The sequence below is a fragment of the Schistocerca gregaria genome, chromosome 4 (genome assembly GCF_023897955.1).
Source record: "Schistocerca gregaria isolate iqSchGreg1 chromosome 4, iqSchGreg1.2, whole genome shotgun sequence".
NCBI lineage: Eukaryota > Metazoa > Arthropoda > Insecta > Orthoptera > Acrididae > Schistocerca > Schistocerca gregaria.
The window spans coordinates 351,605,279-351,625,510 of NC_064923.1; the positions used below are offsets into that span (position 1 = coordinate 351,605,279).

The window sequence follows — 20,232 nt, forward strand, 5'->3', positions numbered from 1 at the left end:
TTTAAAATTCTTGAATGCATCACGAGGGGCGAGTCTGGCGGTCGACAGAAGGATAGAGTTACAAGTGTATACCCACAGACAAGTCCGAATCTTGCCCAAACCTTCTCACATGCAATTTGGATTTCTATCTTCGTGGGTTTGAGTTTCTTGTCTACTGAAACAAACATAACACCTCTTCACACCTCTTTTTCCCAGTAGTCTGTCCCATTGATATAAGCTTCCCAATAAATCTCTCTGCTGAGTATTTCAGGTTTCAATCAGTTTTCTGTACCTAGTATAACCTGAGTTTCACTGGTATTCAGGAACGTTTCAAAACATGGCACAGTGTTGCGAATGATTCAGCAGTCATGCACTAGCATTTTAATACTGTTGCCTGAGAGAAGGGTTTCTTTGGATCTTACACTGATGCTTCTAGGTCTCTTACAGCTCTTACACTGCACAGCCAAAGAAACTGTTACACCTGCCTAATATCGTATTGGGCCCCCACGAGAAAGTGGAAGAGCCGCAACACGGCGTGGTATGGACTCGACTAATGTCTGAAATAGTGCTGGAGGGAACTGGCACCATGAATCCTGCAGGGCTGTCCATAAATCCATAAGAATATAAAGGAGTAGAGATATCTTCTGAACAGCACATAACAAGGCATCCCAAAGACGTTAAATAATGTTCGTGTCTGGGGACATGGTAGCCAGCGGAAGTGTTTAAACTCAGAAGAGTGTTCCTGGCGCCACTCTATAGCAATCCTGGAGTTGTGTGGTGTCGCATTGTCCCACTGGAAATGCCCATGTCCATCGGAATGCACAATGGACATAAGAGGATGCAGGTGACCAGACAGGATACTTACACACGCGTCACCTGTCAGTCGTATCTAGAGGTATCAGAGGTCCCATTTCACTCCAACTGCGCGCGCGCCACATCATTACAGAGCCTCCACCAGCTTGAACAGTCCCCTGCTGACAAGCAGGGTCCATGGTTTCATGAGGATGTGCCCATACCCGTACACGTCCATCCATTCTATGAAATTTGAAACGAGATTCGTCCGACCAGGCAACATGTTTCCAGTCATCAACAGTCCAATGTCCGTACTGGCGGGACCAGCCGAGGCGTCAAGCTTTGTGTTATGCAGTCATCAAAGGTACTTGAGCGGTACTACTGCTCCAAAAGCCCATATCAATGATGTTTCGTTGAATGGTTCATGCGCTGACACTTGTTGAGGGCCCAGTATTCAAATCTGCAGCAATTTGCGGAAGTGTTGCAATCCTGTGACGTTGAACGATTCTCTTTAGTCGTCGTTCGTCCTGTCCTTGCAGAATCTTTTTCCGGCCGCAGCGATGTCGGCGATTTGATGTTTTATAGGATTCCTGACATTCGTGGCGCACTCGTGAAATGTTCGTACGGGAAAATCCTCACTTGTTCGGTGTCTCGGGGTTGCTGTGTACCATCGCTCGTGCACCGACTATAACACCACGTTTAAACTCCATTAAATCTTGATAACATGCCATTTTAGCGCAGTAACCGATCTAACAACTGGGCCAGACCCTTGTCTTATATAGGCTTTGCCGACCGCAGCGCCGTATTCTGCCTTTTTACATATGTCTGTATTTGAATATGCATGCCTACATCAGTTTCCTTGCCGCCTCGGTGTATTATGTGGACTGCATGGAGAGTCACTTTCTCAAAAAAACCTCACGTTCATTCAACACATATTCAGGTACACTGATTCAGTTACCTGGGTAGCAGCCTCTGATGTATAGAGGATACCCGACACACTTGGGGGGGGGGGGGAGGCTTACATTTCCTGACAGTGCAGCGCAAGTCTAGGAAGTAACTGCCTAGCTTGAATATAACCTTCACAGGCTCTGGTTTAAACCTTCCTTTAATCCTTCAACGCACCACAGAACGTGGGGCCCATTATCAGTTCTGGGAAGAACGTTGCATACTAACCTTCTCTGCTGGTTTCTGGAATGATCTAAGTATGACATCAGAAACCAGACGACAGGCATCGTTTCTCCCAACGAACGCCACTATCTGCAGTTGGTACAACCTGTTCCTTGAATGACTGCCGAAATAACCTCTTCAGCATTTCGAATAAGATCTACAGGTGGACTCACTGAGTGCACATGATGTTCTTTCCCATCGCTTGCTGAGAGTTGTCTAAGTGGTAGCATTATGTGCCACATGTTTTTAACTGCCGATAATTAATAGAGCTCTACCCTTTTACGTTTACCTCCCCTTGACTCAGGTTACAGCGTTTTCCCAACAGATGAAGCGAGTCTCACTGGCCTAGTTTCTGTTTCAATGCATGACACCTCGAACTTGTAGCTTAAGGGGATTGGTGCATCACTCTGAGTTCTCCCTGGTCCCCAGTCTACCCTATACCGGACGGCACTGACTGTGGACGAATAGTGGTAAATCCGGTATTTCCCGTAGAGGAGACACCATCTACATGAGAGGATAGAATCGGAGGTACCTTTGGTATCACTGGTACACGACTTTTGATAGTCCTTCCAACACACCCATTCGCAGAAGCTTCCAATCGCGTAACAGCAATCAGTGTGATTTTCAGGCGTTTACAAAGAGCAACTAACTCATCCCCTTCTAGAGAACCACAATACAGTTGGGTTGTATCATGGCACTTACAATGTCCTTTAAATCAATTATTACAGCAGATACTCGCTGATATACACATTGATATCGGCATCGCTGAGGTATTTCATCGGCAAAGTAATTATTACTATGGATATCAGGATCAGTACCGTCCTGTAAATATAGTTGGTTAGATACAATTTCTCCTCCAGGGCAGTTTTTATTTTTGATCAGTTACCACAACGCCTCAGGGAAACTTGACAGTGTAGAATGGAAATGTATTGGATTTCAGTTAGTCATAGATGCAAAAACAGAGTGATCAGGAAGTAACAGTTTTGGAATCGAAGTTCGTACGTATGGGAAGGTGGTGGAGGGGGGGGGGGGGGAGGGAAATAATCATCAACGGAGACTTTTTTAAAAAATCGAGCTTGATAATCTGTACCCTCGTGAGTTGGCTCGCGCTATACTGTAGTACTATATACGTAAAAAAATGAACAGTGCTGGCACAGAAACTACTGATATTTCCTTTCAAGGTTAGTATATCAACTAAAGACTCCATTTGGTAAGAACAGATAATGAGACAAAGTAAGTTTCTAATTAGTAGCTGATGTACACTATGTGATCAAAAGTATCCGGACACCTGACTGGAAATGACTTACAAGTTCGTGAAGCCCTCCATCGGTAATGCTGGATTTCAATATCGTGTTGGCCCACTCTCTCAGGATTACGTTCATTCAGCTGCTGGAAGGTTTCTTGGAGAATGGCAGCCAATTATTCATGGAGTGCTGCACTGAGGAGAGGTATCGATGTCTTTAATTAAGGCCTGGCTCGAAGTCGCCGTTCCAAAACATGCAAAAAGTGGTCTAAAGGATTCAGGTCAGGACTCCCTGCAGGCCAGTCCATTACAGGGATGTTATTGTCGTGTAATCAGTCCGCCACAGACGGTGTATTATCAACAGGTGCTCGATCGTGTTGAAAGATACAATTGCCATCCACAAATTTCTCTTCTATAGTGGGAAGTAAGAAGGTGCTTACAACATCAGTATAGGCCTGTGCTGTAACAGGATCACTCAAAACAACAAGAGGTGCAAGCCCCCTCCACGTAAATCACGAACACACCATAACACCACAGCCTCCGAATTTTATGTTGGCGCTACACACACTGGAAGATGACATTCACCGGGCATTCGCCACACCCACACCCTGACATCGGATCGCCACATTGTGTACCGTGATTCGTCACTCCACACTACGTTTCTCCGCTGTTCAATTGTCCAATGCTTACGCTCCTCACACCAAGCGAGGCGTCGTTCGGCATTTACCAGTGTGATTGATGTGTGGCTTTTGAGCAGCCGCTCGACCATGAAATCCAAGTTTTCTCACCTCCCGCCTAACTGTCATAGTACTTGCAGTGTATTCTGATGCAGTTTGTAATTCCTGTGTGATGGTCTGGATAGATGTCTAACTATTACACATTATGACCCTCTTCAACTGTCGCCGATCTCTGTCCTTCAAAAGACGAGGTCGGCCTGCACGCTTTTGTGCTGTACGCCTCCCTTTACGTTTCTATTTCACTATCACATCGCGAACAGTGGACCTAGGGAAGTTTAGGAGTGTGGAAATATCGTGCTCAGACGTATGATACAAGTGACACCCAATCACCTGATCATGTTCGAAGCCCACGACTTCTGCAGTGCGTCCCATTCTGCTCTCTCACGATATGTAACGACTACTGAGGTCGCTGATATGAAGTACCTGGCAGTAGGTGGCAGCATAATTCACCTCATATGGATGACGTATGTTTTTGAGGGTGTCCGGACACTTTTTGTCACATAGTGTAGGTTTTGGTCTTTGTGACACTATAAATGTACAAACCACTGGGAGTCTATAGCCGTGTAGCGTGGTGTCTTCGAGTGACCGCCGAAATCCATTTATTGGAAACACGTAACACATTCTCATTGACTCCATTAGGGCAGCCATGGTGTAAACCAACCTACAAATAATAAAAGTTTTGGCCATTATTTTACTGATATGAATTCTCAGACTTCATTTTTATGGGAGGTGCATCAAACCATGTGATAAAGATCAAGGCCTTAGTTATTTATCAATCAGTCTTATTCAACTAAACTATTGCAAAAGAATGCCTTGGTAGAATTGCACTTCCAAAACAAGCAAATAAAAATATTTCAAACTCAGGATGACTAAATATCGCATTTCGTATAACCATTTGTGCGCTATGCTACGGATGAATAAAGTGTTGTCAAGATGTTTACTGATCATGGCATCAAAACGAAAAATGACAAAACGGAGCCTACAGTATTCAATTAACAGCTCTCGATATTGCTTCACCAAAGAAGATCACAAGACAGGATGCAGAAATGACGCGTTAGATTGTATGTGGAACTATAGACCTATCTCAGTGATGATCTGTTATAAAGTAAGGGACAAGCAAAAAGATCGCAGACAGCATAACAGTTTACGTTGAAATCAGAAAGAATGTCTATATTAACAATGAAGTGCAAGAATAGAAGCTATACCCTTATAAATTGCCATGCACATATTAATTATGATAAAAGAAGAAATCTGCAGAAAGTAAATCAGTTTTCGGGTCTTTTGGAATCTGAAATCTCCGACATACCTGAAAACAATGTAAAAACACTTCTCAGCGATTTAAATGTGCAAGTTGGGAGGAAAAAGAAATTTAAGATAGTTATAGGCGAATATCTAGTAAACTTAAGAACAAACAGAAATGGTGAGAAACTGATCATGTGTAACATGTTCCAGTTAAAACTGATGTCCACACATTTTTGCAAACTGACGAGAAAGCCAACAGTTGGACACCTCCAACACCAAACCTAAGAGAATTTCAACTGGATCACACAGCCATATCTAAAAGGAATATCAAGGAAACTATGAATATTAAAGTAATCAGAACTTGGGAATTTTATTCAGATCATTGTCACTCTAAGATTAAAATCCGATCTCTCCCATGTAAACCAAAAAGTACAACCAAGAAGTTAATCAGGCACAACTCCATTACAGCTAATATTGCAATACAAAATATAGGAAAATTTAGAGAAGGAACTGAGACAACAAAAAAAGTGTTCGCATGAACTCCATGTACAAATCACTATAAAAGCAGAGAAAACTTTAGGACCGGCCAAGAATAAAAGAAAAACATGGTGGAACTATGAGGGAGTGAAATTAAATCAGACGGAAGGTCAAGGAACGATATTGCAAGCCAGATCCACATGGCAAATGCTGCTTTTAACAAGAGAAGAAACCTTTACACATCCAGCAGCACAGACGAACGTCTCAGGAAAAACCTCATAAAGACATTTATTTCGAGTGTGCTGCTGCACGGAAGTGAAACAGGGACACACGAGAAGCAGACAAAATATGAAATAACAGCCTTCGAGATGAGGTGCTACTGTAGAATGCTCAAGATTTTCTGTGTAGACAAGACATCAAGCGAAGAAGGTATCCACAGAGCAAAGGAACTGAAGCCGTGTCTCCTGAAGTTCATCAGACACAGAAGGAACACACGGGTCGACCATCTGTTGAGACGTGATGGTGTCATTAAAAGCATCATTGAAGAGACAGTAGAAGGGAAAAATACAAGAAGCAGACCAGGACTAGAATACATCAACCAGATCATGAAGATAGCAGCTGCAGTACCTATACAGCTCTCAAGGGGGAAGCCGAAGGCAGAAATGCATGGAAAACTGCTGCTAACCAACCTGATGGCTGAAGACATAAGAAGAAGAAGAAGAAGAAGAAGAAGAACATATTGGTATTACTTGACAATGAAGCACACAAATTGCTACACTGCACGAAACACAAGGATAATTTTGCCCGATTTTTGACCCCTGTACTGCCATACTGACCAACACGACTGAACACAGGCTTCGTTTACATAAAACAAAAAATAAAAAAATTAAGAACTGATGGCTCCTTAGTTAGTGAATACGATTTTTCTTTCGTCGAGCAGAACTTTTCCGCTTTGGAAGAAACCATTTAATTTTCCTATAGCAAGTTGCGTTTACGGAATACAAAATCTTCACCTTCAAGAAGTAGTTTTTAGACGTTTTTGCAATTCTCTAGAAAAAAGAATTTCACCAGCCTTGGTGAACAGCAACCCTCAACTGCAGAGAAGTCAGGATACATTTGTTCATACGAAACGAATTTAAATTTCAAGTAGAATATCCTTTTTAAGAATAGCAATTACAACTGTGTTTTAAGAAATGTAGATCTTTTAGTTTCCCAGAAGGAGATATTTTCATGTTTTACGATGTTAAAGAAGAAACAACAAAACAACGAAGAAGCTTAGAAGGCAAAGAAGGTGAGTGAATGGTTCAAATGGCTCTGAGCACTAAGGGACTTAACTGCTGTGGTCACCAGTCCCCCAGAACTTAGAACTACTTAAATCTAACCTAACCTAAGGACATCACACACATCCATGCCCGAGGCAGGATTCGAACCTGCGACCGTAGCGGTCACGCGGTTCCAGACTATAGCGCCTAGAATCGCTCGGCCACACCGGCCGGCCAGTTAATGTATGGGCTAAAAGGGGATATGGGCGGCCCATATGAAAAAGAGAATAAATAGAAAGGTGGCAGCGCACTCGCCCGCGAAAGACAAACGTTCCAGGTTCGAGTGCCGGTCCATCGTACAGTTTTAATACATAATTTCTTGCTTTACTTCCGTAACTCAGTACAGGAAATATTCCTCATGATAGCGATTTTTTTAAACTTAGTTTATCTCTTCTGTATTAGTCGTTCTTTTATGACACAAAGCTAAGTTTTTGTGAGAAACCTACCTTCCCCGAATAAATATTTTAATTAGATATACAATTAGTTGTCAGCAACTTTATTGATCCCTAACACTGTAAGATGAAGAAACAAGAAGAAAAATAAGAACTCTAGTTATTTGATTTTCAGAAGATGATCAGAATAGAAGTACTTCATTGTAACATACAAGTATGCAAGAAGACGGTGAAGTAAGTAATTACTAAGGACATTTCATAAGTAATGCACACGTTGGAATTACTGTGGACTCTTTGATGTAACAACAGCGAAAATTAGGTCACATGTAGTCGGGAGTTTGAGGAAGAAGCATGTGTGTTTGTTTTTTCGCTGTGTATTCTAACATAAAATTGGCTGGAGTTAGAAGTAGACCATGCAGGGGTTTCTAGTACTGTGACTGTTGAATACCAGAGGTCGTACATCAAGACAGAAAGTTTATGCGGCAACAACCCAACAGAAAACGACAGTGCGTTAAGTGAAGTTTGTGGTGAGTTTACAGGGGACCGCAGTACAGTTTCACATGGGGTTAATAGCTTTCGTGGTGGTCGTAAGAGAATAGATGGTAATCCATGATCCAGAAGACCAAAAACGTGAACAGATGAACGAAGTGAGAAACTTATGGGACATGTTCAGGAAAGAGATTGCAGAGCGATTTGAAGGAACTCTCTGAAGCCACGGCAATTTCCCCAGCATCAGTATTCCGTATGATGACGAATGATCTGAACAAGAGAAAAATTTATGCGAGATGTATCCCACACTGTTTTACTGCCGAAGAGAAGCAGAAACGTCTGGACATTGCAACCTTGCTCAAGCAACCATTCGTCCGTGAGGGTCAAGGATTCTCCTGCCCAGTTGTATATATTGATGAAACCCAGATTAGAGACTTTGAACCAGAGTTGAAATCGCTGTCAAAAAAAAAAAAAAAAAAAAAAATCTAAGTACTCAATCAAAGCTCAAGCAAGTGAAAATTTTTGCTTATGATCACCAAGGACTCATCATGACAGATAGAATCCAATGTGGAACAAGCATTACAGCAGTGTATTATCGTAACTTCATACAAAACCTGTGCAGAAAAATGTAGAAACTCAACCTCAGTTGCTCGAGCCTCGGCCACCCATTCTCCACGACAATGCTCGCCCGCAAATGGGCAATGATGCAGCCCAGGAACTGCGCGAATACGGGAGGGAAATGTTGCCGCATCCTCCCTACAGCCCGGACATGAGTCCAGCAGACTTAGGCTTGTTACCGAAATTGAAAAAAACCTATGAAATGTCACTTGTATAATAGTAAACAAAGAGGTCAAGCTTGGTACTGATGGTAGATAACAGAAAACTGAAATGACAAACGAGTATGAGAATAATATTTTTAAAATAAATAACTGTACAGATAATGCAAAATATACAACAAAGAAATTTTAGAGAACTGAAAAGCGACACGATTTTTTAAAATTAATATTGCAAACGGTCAATGCTGTACAGCTAATGGTAAACTTCAAGTCATTTTTCGAAATTAAGATTGGTGGGTTAGATATGTCACAAAATTACGAATTCTAGATGTCGAGTCTCATCAATTTTCTCCTCTACGAGTAACGGTATATCGTTTATTTAAATACCTGTCTTTGTCCTCGAGTGTTGGAAGTCTGTCAGTACCGACTGCCTCTTTTATCTCATTGTGCACTCGTCCCTGGACATCGGGATGCCGTAACATCATAAGGAATGCAAATCGAAGAGTGTAGCTTGTTTCTTCCAAGCCAGCGACAATCATGTCGTATAACACACTGAGAAGCTGATCCTCTGGAAAACAAAGAACAATACAACAAACTGGTCGCGAAGAGCTTATCTAATTAAAATGCCCAAGAAAAGTCTGCACCGCCGGTGTACCTGTGAAAATATTTGGGATTAGATTCAAGGGGAGCAGGGAATGAAAGAACAAGCTTTATGAAAATAACACAAATAAAAACAAATTAGTAACCAAAGTAAAGGCAATCCCTTGGAAATTGCACATATGTTCACCACATATTGCAACATGGTTTGATCCACTGTGGCTCACTGTCCACGATAGTTGCAGCTGAAGCCTATTTCAGTTTTCGATGGAGGCATCCCGAGTAAGATTTCCATGACTATGCACTGATAGTTTCAACTTGTTCCAAGCATGCTTTGTCGGATTCATGTCAGCAAATATTGTAGAACATGTGCGGCCAAGGTATCAGCTTGAAGGCAATTCCTGGGCCCGAGTGCCAAAGCGCTCAGCCTCGCGTCACAGTCCCCCCCAATCGCTGCGCCGTGCAGGAGGACGAGAAACAGTGGAAGCAGTAACCGCGTCCCTTTGAAATGGTAGTATACTCGTTCTGCATATGAGTTGGTCTTATGATTCACATTTCTCGACAATACAGATCACAAACAAAACAAGTTTTCAGTATGGATTAATTATTTTTGGTTCTCTGAAGACATAATTTAATTTTTATTTATTATTATTTTCACACAAATATGTCGATCGAAATGTTGCAGCATTCTTGCAATATCATTATGAAGACTCGGAAAATCTACCATAGAAAAGCAATGCAGACGTCCTGAACCTAGTTTTAACGTAAGAAGATTTGTAATTAAGACTAGAATTACCTTGCAGGTCAGTCAGGTACTTCCGAGAAGAGCCGAGTGACAAGTTGGGCAGCACACGACCCGCACAATATGCACTCGTGAAGTTTGGCATGCCGCAGACCATCCCATTCAGTTGATTCCTGGTCCTAAAGGACTGTGGTTATGAGATGGGTGCTGTATAGCGGCGCACTGCTGTCGTGAAAAACGAAACTGTGGGGCTGTCTCGATACAACACAGCCCCAAAATAACCCTCGATTGCGAGGAGAAGAGTCCGAAATTTGTACCTGGTTGTTGTTGTTGTGGCCTTCGGTCCAGAGACTGGTTTGATGCAGCTTTCCATGCTACTCTATCCTGTGCAAGCTTCTTCATCTCCCAGTACCTACTGCAACCTACATCCTTCTGAATCTGTTTAGTGTATTCATCTCTTGGTCCTCTACGATTTTACCCTCCACGCTGCCCTCCAATACTAAACTGGTGATCCTTGATGCTCAGAATATGTTCTACCAGCCAATGCCTTTTCTAGTCAGGTTGTGCCACAAATTTCTCTTCTCCCCAACTCTACTCAATAGGTACCGGTCGAAAATATAACTGACCCAGCCCCAAGCTTAATCCCTGTGACAACACGCATTGGTACCTTGGAGCCTTCTCACTCTTCTACGAAGACCTTCAGGCATAAGAAAAATGCTGCAGTGATTGGTGAAGAGAACCTGAGTCGTTGATCAGCATTCAATTCCAAGTTGTCCTTTGCCCAACTTAATCGAGCACATATTGCTGAGGTGTATGTACTACTAATCATAATGGACGTTTAGAGACGAAAATGAATGTGAGAAGACAAAAGCGTACAGTCTGTCTCGATGCCATTGTCCTCTAACTATTCGCCATTAAGTATTTTCCATGCCTCTATTTTCTACTTTTCCATCGTCGATTTGAAAGAGATTTTGTAAATAAAATTAAAAAAAAAACAAAGATATCTGGGTCATGCGAGTCTGTACGTTGATCTATTAAAGCTCGATTATGTTTGCCGATTGATATAGGGAATTTTTCTGGCCTATCAAAAGGACGATGGCTGAGTGGTTTCGGAAACGTGGGCTTCCGCAAGAGAGCTTGGACGAGGTGCTACAGCGGGTTGGGCCTCTTGCCGCGTGCTGTCTTGTTGTGAAAAAGGAAGCAAGGGCCACATGGCGGCTGTGTATGTGGAGTGTTAAGAGTACATACTGCAGAGACGGAGGGATCTGTACTTCAGCGAGCATGGATCCTAAGCTAATTTATATTGGCTGACCTTCGTTGCTCACACGGAATCTGTGGCACAGAGAGCAGACTTAGTGTGAGCAAAAGCTGAATACACGTCCTTGGACGCGAATATTTTTTCGGTTGCCGGAAGGTTCCAACATGTGTTGCGGGGCTCGAGGTGACTATTGCCTTTGAATTACACTGAAGAGCCACAGAAACTGGTACAGCTTCCTAATATCGTGTAGGGCCCCCGCAACAGCGTAGATGTGCCACAACACGACATTGCAAGGACTCGGTTAATGTCTGAAGCAGTGCAGGAGGGAAATGACACTATGAATCCTGCAGGGCAGTTAATAAATCCATAAGACTTCGAGGGAGTGGAGCTCTGTCCTGAATGGCACGTTGCAAGGTATTCCAGACATGGTCAATGTTCAAGTCTGGGGAGTCTTTTGACCAGATGAAGTGTTTAAACTCAGAAGCGCGTTGCTGGAGCCACTCGGTAACAGTTCTGGACGTGTGGGGTATCGCATTCTCCTGCTGGAATTGGCCAAGTCCGTCGGAATGAACAATGGACATGAAGGATGCAGGCGCCCAGACAGAATGCTTACGTACGTGTCACCTCTCAGAGTCGTATCTAGAACTATCAGGTGTCCCGTATAACTCCAACTGCACGCGCCCCACTCCATTACAGAGTCTCCATTACCTTGAATAGTTACCTACTGACATGATGGGTCCATGGATTCATGAGGTTGCCTCCATACCCGTACACGTCCATCCTCTCGATACAATGTGAAACGAGACTCGTCCGATCAGGCAACATGTTTTCCCAGTCTTTAATAATTCAGTGTCGGTGTTGACGGGCGTAGGCGGGGCGAAAAGCTTTGTGTCGTGCAGTTATCAAGGGTACACGAGTGGGCCTTTGGCTCCGAAAGCCCATATCGATGATGTTTCATTAAATGTTTCACACTCTGACACTTATAGATGGTTCAACACTGAAATCTACAGCACGTAGAAGGGTTCTCTTCAGTCGTCGTTGGTCTCGTTCTTGCAGGATATTTTTCCGGCTGCAGCCATGTTGGAAATTTAATGTTTTACTGGATTCCTGACATTCACGGTACACTCGTGAAATGGTCTTACGCGAAAATCCCCTCTTGATCGCTACCTCAGAGATGTTATGTCTCATCATTCGTGCGCCGACTGTAACATATCGTTCAAAGTCATTTAAATATTGATCACCTGCTATTGTAGCAGCAGTAACCAATCTAGCAAATGCGTCAGACACTTGTCTCATATAGGCGTTGCTGACTGCTGCGTCGTTATTCTGCCGGTTTACAAACCTCTGTATTTGAATACGCATGACTCTACGAGCGTCTTTGGCGCTTTAGTGTATAGCGCTCTGTCATGACGAACGTTCATAGTCCTTTGTCAATGGACGAGCTACAACATTGCAAAAGAATATAACCGAATTTGCACTATCTACGTAACTCCTTTTCTCATTCACCGTTCGCTAGCTGCATCCACATGATCGCTAAAGGTTTCGGTTGTAGTACCGTTTAAGACTGGATATTTGCCCGATATCTGATGGTATATTTATCTGTTGTAGTAGTGGCCAGTGTTAAATCTAACTTAGGATTGCAGTTGTTTTGCGAGGGACTGGTTGAGCTGTCATGGAAGTCTCATAAAATGTTCAAATGTGTGTGAAATCTTATGGGACTTAACTGCTGAGGTCATCAGTCCCCTAGAACTTAGAACTACTTAAACCTAACTAGCCTAAAGACATCACACACATCCATGCCCGAAACAGGATTCGAACCTGCGACTGTAGCGGTCTCGCGGTTCCAGATTGTAGCGCCTAGGAACCACACGGACACTTCGGCCGGCCATTGGGGCTAAAGTCTTAATTTGTAAGCACAAGGCAATTGTCAATAAACGCTGATATTCTTGTTGAATATGATTATTTCTTGCAGCCACCACTTCCCAGAGAAACCCACCCTCATATCAGCATTACACGGTCCCGTCGCGTTATTGTGACACCACCAAAGTTCGACGTCAGCGTGCAATAACCCCTCACAGACGGCAGGTGGCAGCACTAGCAGCTGAGGGCATGTCGGGGAACACGAAAAACAGTGCAGTTGTTGTAATGCAGAAATGGAGCGATTTAGCTGACGTCCAAAAGAGCATGATCATCGGCTTTAGGCCCAAAGGTGGAAGTGTTTACGAAACGGCTAATTTGTAAATGGTTCGTATGCTTCCGTGGTTGAAGTGCACTGTCCCTGGGAAAATGGCGCTATCCAAAACTAGCGCCGAAGCAACTGTGATGCACACGGGCCATAGGTTACAGGGGTGGACTACAGCTGTAAAGGAGTATACGATCGAACAGACGCGCAGCTGTTGAGCATCTAACCACCCAGATGAACCAAGAAGCTACAAGTAGTGTCTCCTCAAAGACCGTTCAGTGCACACTGCTGTGTATTGGCCTCCACAGTAGGTACCCGGTTTAAGCATCCAAGCTGGCTTCTGTTCATCAACAACGAATATAGGAAATAGCACGTTAATATCGCAACTAGACGTCCACTAAGTGACTTTTCGGATGAATCACCTTTTCTGCTCCATCAGACTGATGGTCTCTTGTGTGGGTGGCGTGAAACTTCCGAAAGCAAACACCCCACAACAAGGAGGGAGCTTTATCATCTGGTGAATGTTTTCATGGCATTCCCCGGGTTATCTCAACTTTCTGGAAACAACGATGGATGAACACAAGTACGCATCTCTCCTTGGGGAATTTGTCCACTCTCCACGCAGTTTGTTTTTCCTTGTCACTATGACATCTATCAACAGGACAATGTAACATGCCACGCAGCTCGCAGTGCCCATTTGTGGTCCGAAAAGATGAAAGATGATTTTACCGTACTCTTCTGGCCACCAAGCTTCCCTAATTTAATTCCAGTCGAGAATCTGTGGGAGCACCTTGATCGGGCTGTTTGCACCATGGATAATGAACCGAAAATTCTAGCGCAGCCGGCCACGGCATTGGAGTCTGCATGGCTCCACACCCCCGTCAGTACCTCCAAGAACTTGATTTACTCCCTTCCTGCATGGCTCCTGTTGCAAAAGGTGGCCATTGAGGCTTTTGAAAAGTAGTCACATTAATGTGACTGGACAGTGTATCCGTAGCATTACCTGCACCAATGATGTCAACACCAATTAAATTAAACACTGGCTTTTATAAGTGGCAAACATCAGCGTAACAAAATAAGTAATTATTTCACAAATGTCATGTGTAACACTCTAAATGCAATCGAATAGAATGATAATCGTCCCGTGTGCAGAAGTGTCAGTTAGATCAGAGTGCCTGTTCGCATTAACATTCTCTCACGCGTCCGCCGTTTTCGCAGTTGGCAGTACGACGTAACCACGCCACAAGACGGATTTTATCAAAAAATTAAAGGTGACCAGACGTGGTATTGTGAGTCTGATCTAGAAACTAAGCAATGACTCAGCCACTAGAATACTACTTTACCATCACAACTGGAAAAAGCAAAATAGGTCAGAGGCACTGTGGAAACAACGTTGGTTTGTTCCTGGTGTTTTTCATGACAACATCCTTGCTTAGAAATTTGCCTAGCATGTACGATGTAGCCGGCCGCTGTGACCTAGCGGTTCTAGGCGCTTCAGATCAGAACCTGACTGCTGCTGCGGTCGCATGTTCGAATCCTGCCTCGGGCATGGGTATGTGTGATGTCCTTAGGTTGGTTAGGTTTAAGTAGTTCTAATTCTAGCGGACTGATGGCCTCAGATGTTAAGTCCCATAGTGCTTAGAGCCATTTTAACTATTTGAATGTACGATGTAGGGTTACGGCAATGTATCGCAAACAGCTGCAATTAGAAAAGTGCTGCAGTCAGCGAAAGACGACCTTAATTTGAGAGTGCCCAGTGTATTCGAAGTGCCATGCGAATGTGGTGAAATGTACTTAGGGTACACAACCCACATAGTGCACGAACACTGCACTGAACATGCACTGATTTGACAAAAGTCATAGGATACATCCTAATATCGTGTCGGAACTCCTTCTGCTCGGCTTAGTGCAGCAACTAGTGGTGGTATGGAGTTAACAAGTCGTTGGAAGAGCCCTGCAGAAATACTGCGTCATGCAGCCTCAATAGCCGTCTATAGTTGCGAAAGTGTTGCTGGTGTAGCATTTTGTGCACAAACTCATCTGTCGCTTATGTCCCATAAATGATCGATGGGATTCATGTCGGGCAATTTGGGCTGACAAACCATTCGCTCAGATTGTTCAGAATGGTTTTCAAACTAGTCGCCAACAGTTGTGTCCTGGTGACATGGCGTATTGTCATCTACAAAAATTCTGTCGTTGTCTGGGAATGTGACGTCCATGAATGGCTGAAAATGGTGTCCAAGTAGCCGAACATAACTATTTACAGTGAATGATCCACATAAACACAGCCCACACCATTATGAAGCCACCACCAACTTGAACAATGTCTTGTTGACGACTTGGGTCAGCCTTTGCGGGGTCTGCACCACACTCGAACCGTACCATCATCTCACGCCAACTAAAATTCCCTAACTATTTCTGTAATGGAATGTCCTATGCAGCTAACTCCAACTACCATTCCGTGATGAAAGCCTGTTAATACCCGTCGTGTGGCCATAATCAAGTCAGAAACCTTTTCACATGGATCACCTGAATACAAATGATGGCTCCCACAGTGCACTGCCCTTTTACACCTTTTGCACACTATATTACCGCCATCTGTATATGTGCATATCGCTATCCCATGACTTTTCCACCTCACTGTAACCGACACATTAAGTTCTTGTCTCTAAACTTCACACAGTGGGCCGTAACCTTACGAAGACGCGTAAGATCAGTTCTGAAGACACTAAATTCGTGTCTCATGCTTCGTCTTCATAGGGTTCTACAGCCAAATAATCACTACAATTTCACTCGTCCACCAGCACATTTACTAGGGACGGGGATGTAATCTCCGTGGAGCCTGGCGACAGGTGCTGGACACAGGGTAGCAGAGACAGCTGAGCGAGAACAACGGCTCTGGAGAGGTGGTGAACAAGTGCAGGCTTGGACAGGAAGCAGAAGTTCAACTGACACAGAGGTAGAATACTGAATCACTTCTACTCTATTAGATGAGTGTGAATAGGCGGAAAATACTGAGAAATTTTGGCGAAGAGAAGGATGTAGTAATAGAGAACAGGAGAACATAGTTTTAGATTGGAGACTGATGAGGGACACTCTACAACGTAATGAGCCAAAACATTATGACCACTGTTGAATGCGAGGTTTAATTTAACCTTGTGGCGTTACGGGAACGTGACGCTATGAGGCGTGTATACCGCATTTTACGGACTTCGAGAAGCACTTCTTTTCGAAAAATTACCTCCAAAATTCAGGAGCGTCTTGCAGTCAAAATTAATATAAGATGTCCATTGTTTGATTTAAAATTCTCACCAATCTTATAAATGACCAAATATTCGATGCCGTGGGAAACCTGTCTCTATCTGGCAAGATTGTATTCAATTAGGCAGCAGGAGTGCACCCATGCGGTGAACCTAAGTTGCGGCGATTCAGAAGCTTGTTAACACTGTCTCCCTGCCGCCTTTCTGTCACAAACGAACACTGTGTAGCTAATGACGCGTCATTGCAGCCTACGCTGCCAGTGAACTTGAGAATTGAAAGTAATTTTTGTTATTGGTAACAGTACAGCATTTTTGTTAGTGGCTAGTTTCACAACCGAAAAAATAAAAGGTATTCGTATGAAGTGGGCCATCAATTGAAAGGAATAGCATATGTAGAAGAACATGAAAGCCCTCCATCAACAGGAAAAACCATTAGCGATTGGCGGGCTAGTAAAGAAGAACTGAAGAGAAGAGGAAGACTAAATGTGCAAACACATGACTGAATACAAAACGACGAGAACTAGAAGATGACGTATTGAAATGGATTCAAGGAGACTGTCAAAATGGCAGTGGAGTACAAAAATGATTTAGATACACACTCGTAAACTAGCGCTACAGGGGACTAACCAGGCTTTAAGGGTGGAGTAGTTTGGTGATACAGGTTTATGAAGCGTCATGGACTTAGCATGCGAACCAAAGCCAAAATATCTCAGAAAATGCCACAAGAGTATGAAGAGAAAATATTGAATTTCTTTCGCTTTATTATTCAACATCGAAAGAAAACCAGTATGGAAATAAGCCAGATAGCGAATATGGACGAAATTTCTCTAACATTTGATGTGCTGAGTAACAGAACTGTTGCCATGAAAGGTGCTAACACTGTAACTATAAAAACAAGTAGCCATGAAAAAAAGCGCTGCGCTGTTGTTGTACTGACGAAACTAAACTTAGTCCAATGATCATTTTCAAGTGCAAAGCAATGCCAAAATCATCTGAAACATCGCCAGGTGTTGTTCATGTCCATGACAAAAGTTGGATGGACGAGATTAGTATGAAATCATGGATTAATAAAGTGTGGGAGAGAAGGAAAGGAGCTTTAAGATGGATTCTCTTCTTGTGCCAGATCAGTTTAGCCGTCATTTGCAAAATTCTGTGAAAGAGAAATTGATACAGAGCAGTACAGAGGTTGCTGTTATTCGGGGAGGACTTGCTTCACGATTGCAACCTCTTGATATCTCGACAAAAAAAAGTTTAAATTGCATGTGAGAGGGGAATGGAACAATTGGTTGATGGACGAAACTCAACATGAATTCAAGCTGAAGGGACCTTTAAAACGACTTGTAATCAAACAAGTGTGTCAGTGGGTGAAATAGTCGTGATCTTTAGTGAGAGAAGAGATTATTGTTAAATCTGTCAAGAAGTGCGGCTTCTCGATGGCATTGAAGGCTATATTAAACACGAAAAGGACAATGATGACGACGAAGAGAAAGAAAAAGAAGAAGAAGAAGAAGAAGAAGAGGAGGAGGAGGAGGAGGAGGAAAGTTCACATGACGATTTTCAGGGATTTTAAAGGTCAGTTGGGTTTTATAAACAAATGATGTTTTTAGTCTATCTTTGCAATCTAATAATACAAATTGTAAAAATATTTTTAAAAAATTGCTTAAATATTAAGTTGCGTCTTATAGTCCATAAAGTATCGTATGTGTACCCAGAACAGAAACTATTGGGAAATCATCCTAGTGCCGACACAGACCGCAAACCGGAATACTATTGATATAAGCGACTTTGACAAAGGGCAGATTGTTATGAGTCTGAATCTCGGACCGGGCATCTTGGAAAAGGCATAGCTGCTCAGCTGCATTTCGGGCTCCTGTCATAATCAATTATGGTAAGTAATTGAAGGACTGTGAAACAACGAGTAGGCGACGAGGCATTGGTAGTCTACGGCTCATAACAGAACGCTGTGATATGAGGCTTAAGTCGTACGTTTTCCTACGCATGGAAAATTTATCGCAGCGCGCTGCAGAATACGGCTGCATCTTCCATTTTCCGAAACAGGTCGCGGAACGCTGCATGAAACGTTTTCCTATGTACGTGCGGTGCCTGTCAAAAGATAATAAATTAAAGTGATGTTCTTTTACAATTTGACACGCATGCATGATAGAGTGATACGAGAACTACCTCTGACATCTTTTTTTAATTCAATGGAAATATTGTGCCACTGAAATAGAGATATGTTTAAGTTTTTAAGAAAAGTTGGTTTATCACACTACTATATATTTATTACGCCACATCTCCTAAACTATGTTTTGTACAGTAACATAAATTTGTAGTTGCCTTTAGTAACATACGTCGATAACGTGTACAAGTTTCCTGATCAATAAACTAGTTAGTAACACTCAGCCGCGCTGGATTAGCCTAGCGGTCAAAGGCGCTGCAGTTACAGACTTTCCGGCAGGTCCCGGCGGAGGTTCGAGTCCTCCGTCGGGCATGAATGTGTGTGTGTGTGTGTGTGTGTGTGTGTGTGTGTGTGTGTGTGTGTGTGTCCTTAGGATAATTTAGGTTAGGTAGTGTGTAAGATTAGTGACTGCTGACCTTAGCAGTTAAGTCGCATAAGACTTCACAAACATTTCAACTAGTTAGTAACAGTTAAGTTATAAATTGATGTCTTACGTATAATGCAGAATTTTTAGCAAACCACCATCCGATATGTAGTAAGGGACAAATTATTTCGCTTTACATTGTGTGTGTGTGTGTGTGTGTGTGTGTGTGTGTGTGTGTGTGTGTGTGTGTCTGTCTGTCTGTCTGTCTGTGTGTACGTGTGTGTGTGTGGGGGGGGGGGGGGGGGGGGTAGGTGAAAGAGAGAAAAAGTTTCAGAAAGGTTTTAATTTACTGTTACTATTAGTTGGAGATCGGTGGGTGCTACACTTTCTCCAAGATGAGAGCAGTATTGTGTGGTTCAACGGTGCGACGCGAGTTCTATCATTCTACGAGGAACATTGTGCTAGGCGCAGGGCAGTGCGGCGCTACAGTAGTAATGGAGGCATCGAAGGCCGAACGTGCAGCGCACGCACGATCTAAAAAAGCTGTTAATCTGGCACTCAAAAAACTACATGGAATTTAGGGAAGACGCGAAAGGCTGTATGATATTTGGAAGGGCACTGTAGAAGCGCAAAGCAGTCAGACAAATGTTCTTCCATCGTGAAGAAGGAGCGTATAACATTTTAGTAACAAAGCATTTGCCCGACTACGCGGAGGAATGCCACGTCCCTCTGCTTTATAACGCAGACTTATCAGTACTTAATGAAGTGCCTAAGCACAGCATAATAACCTTTGTAGATGTATGTGATTACACCAAAGCAGAGGGGTAAAATGTGAGGTGCAGATCCAGTGTTTACTTCAACGAGTACGTTCATAGTACTGATCACAATGACAACATCCAACTCGTCGTAACAATGATTAAAGACTCAGAACAAATATATTTATAAATCTAATTACTTGTTTCATTCATTTATCTTACGATTTGTGCCCAAATGTACTCATTTTCCGTTTGGTGTCTCAACTCGGCATCAGGAAT

At 43.0% G+C, this 20,232-nt stretch overlaps 1 protein-coding gene across 1 annotated transcript in view; it reads right to left on the reverse strand.

Annotated features, from left to right (window-relative positions):
• LOC126267723 (methyl farnesoate epoxidase-like) overlaps window positions 1-20,232 on the reverse strand; it is a 134,696-nt gene that overhangs the window by 58,368 nt on the left and 56,096 nt on the right. Inside the window, exons 3-4 of the mRNA XM_049973024.1 lie at window positions 9,004-9,184; window positions 4,462-4,579 (exon numbers count right to left, since the gene is read on the reverse strand). Coding sequence (XP_049828981.1) covers window positions 4,462-4,579; window positions 9,004-9,184 — 299 coding nt within the window. The remainder of the gene's footprint in view (window positions 1-4,461; window positions 4,580-9,003; window positions 9,185-20,232) is intronic.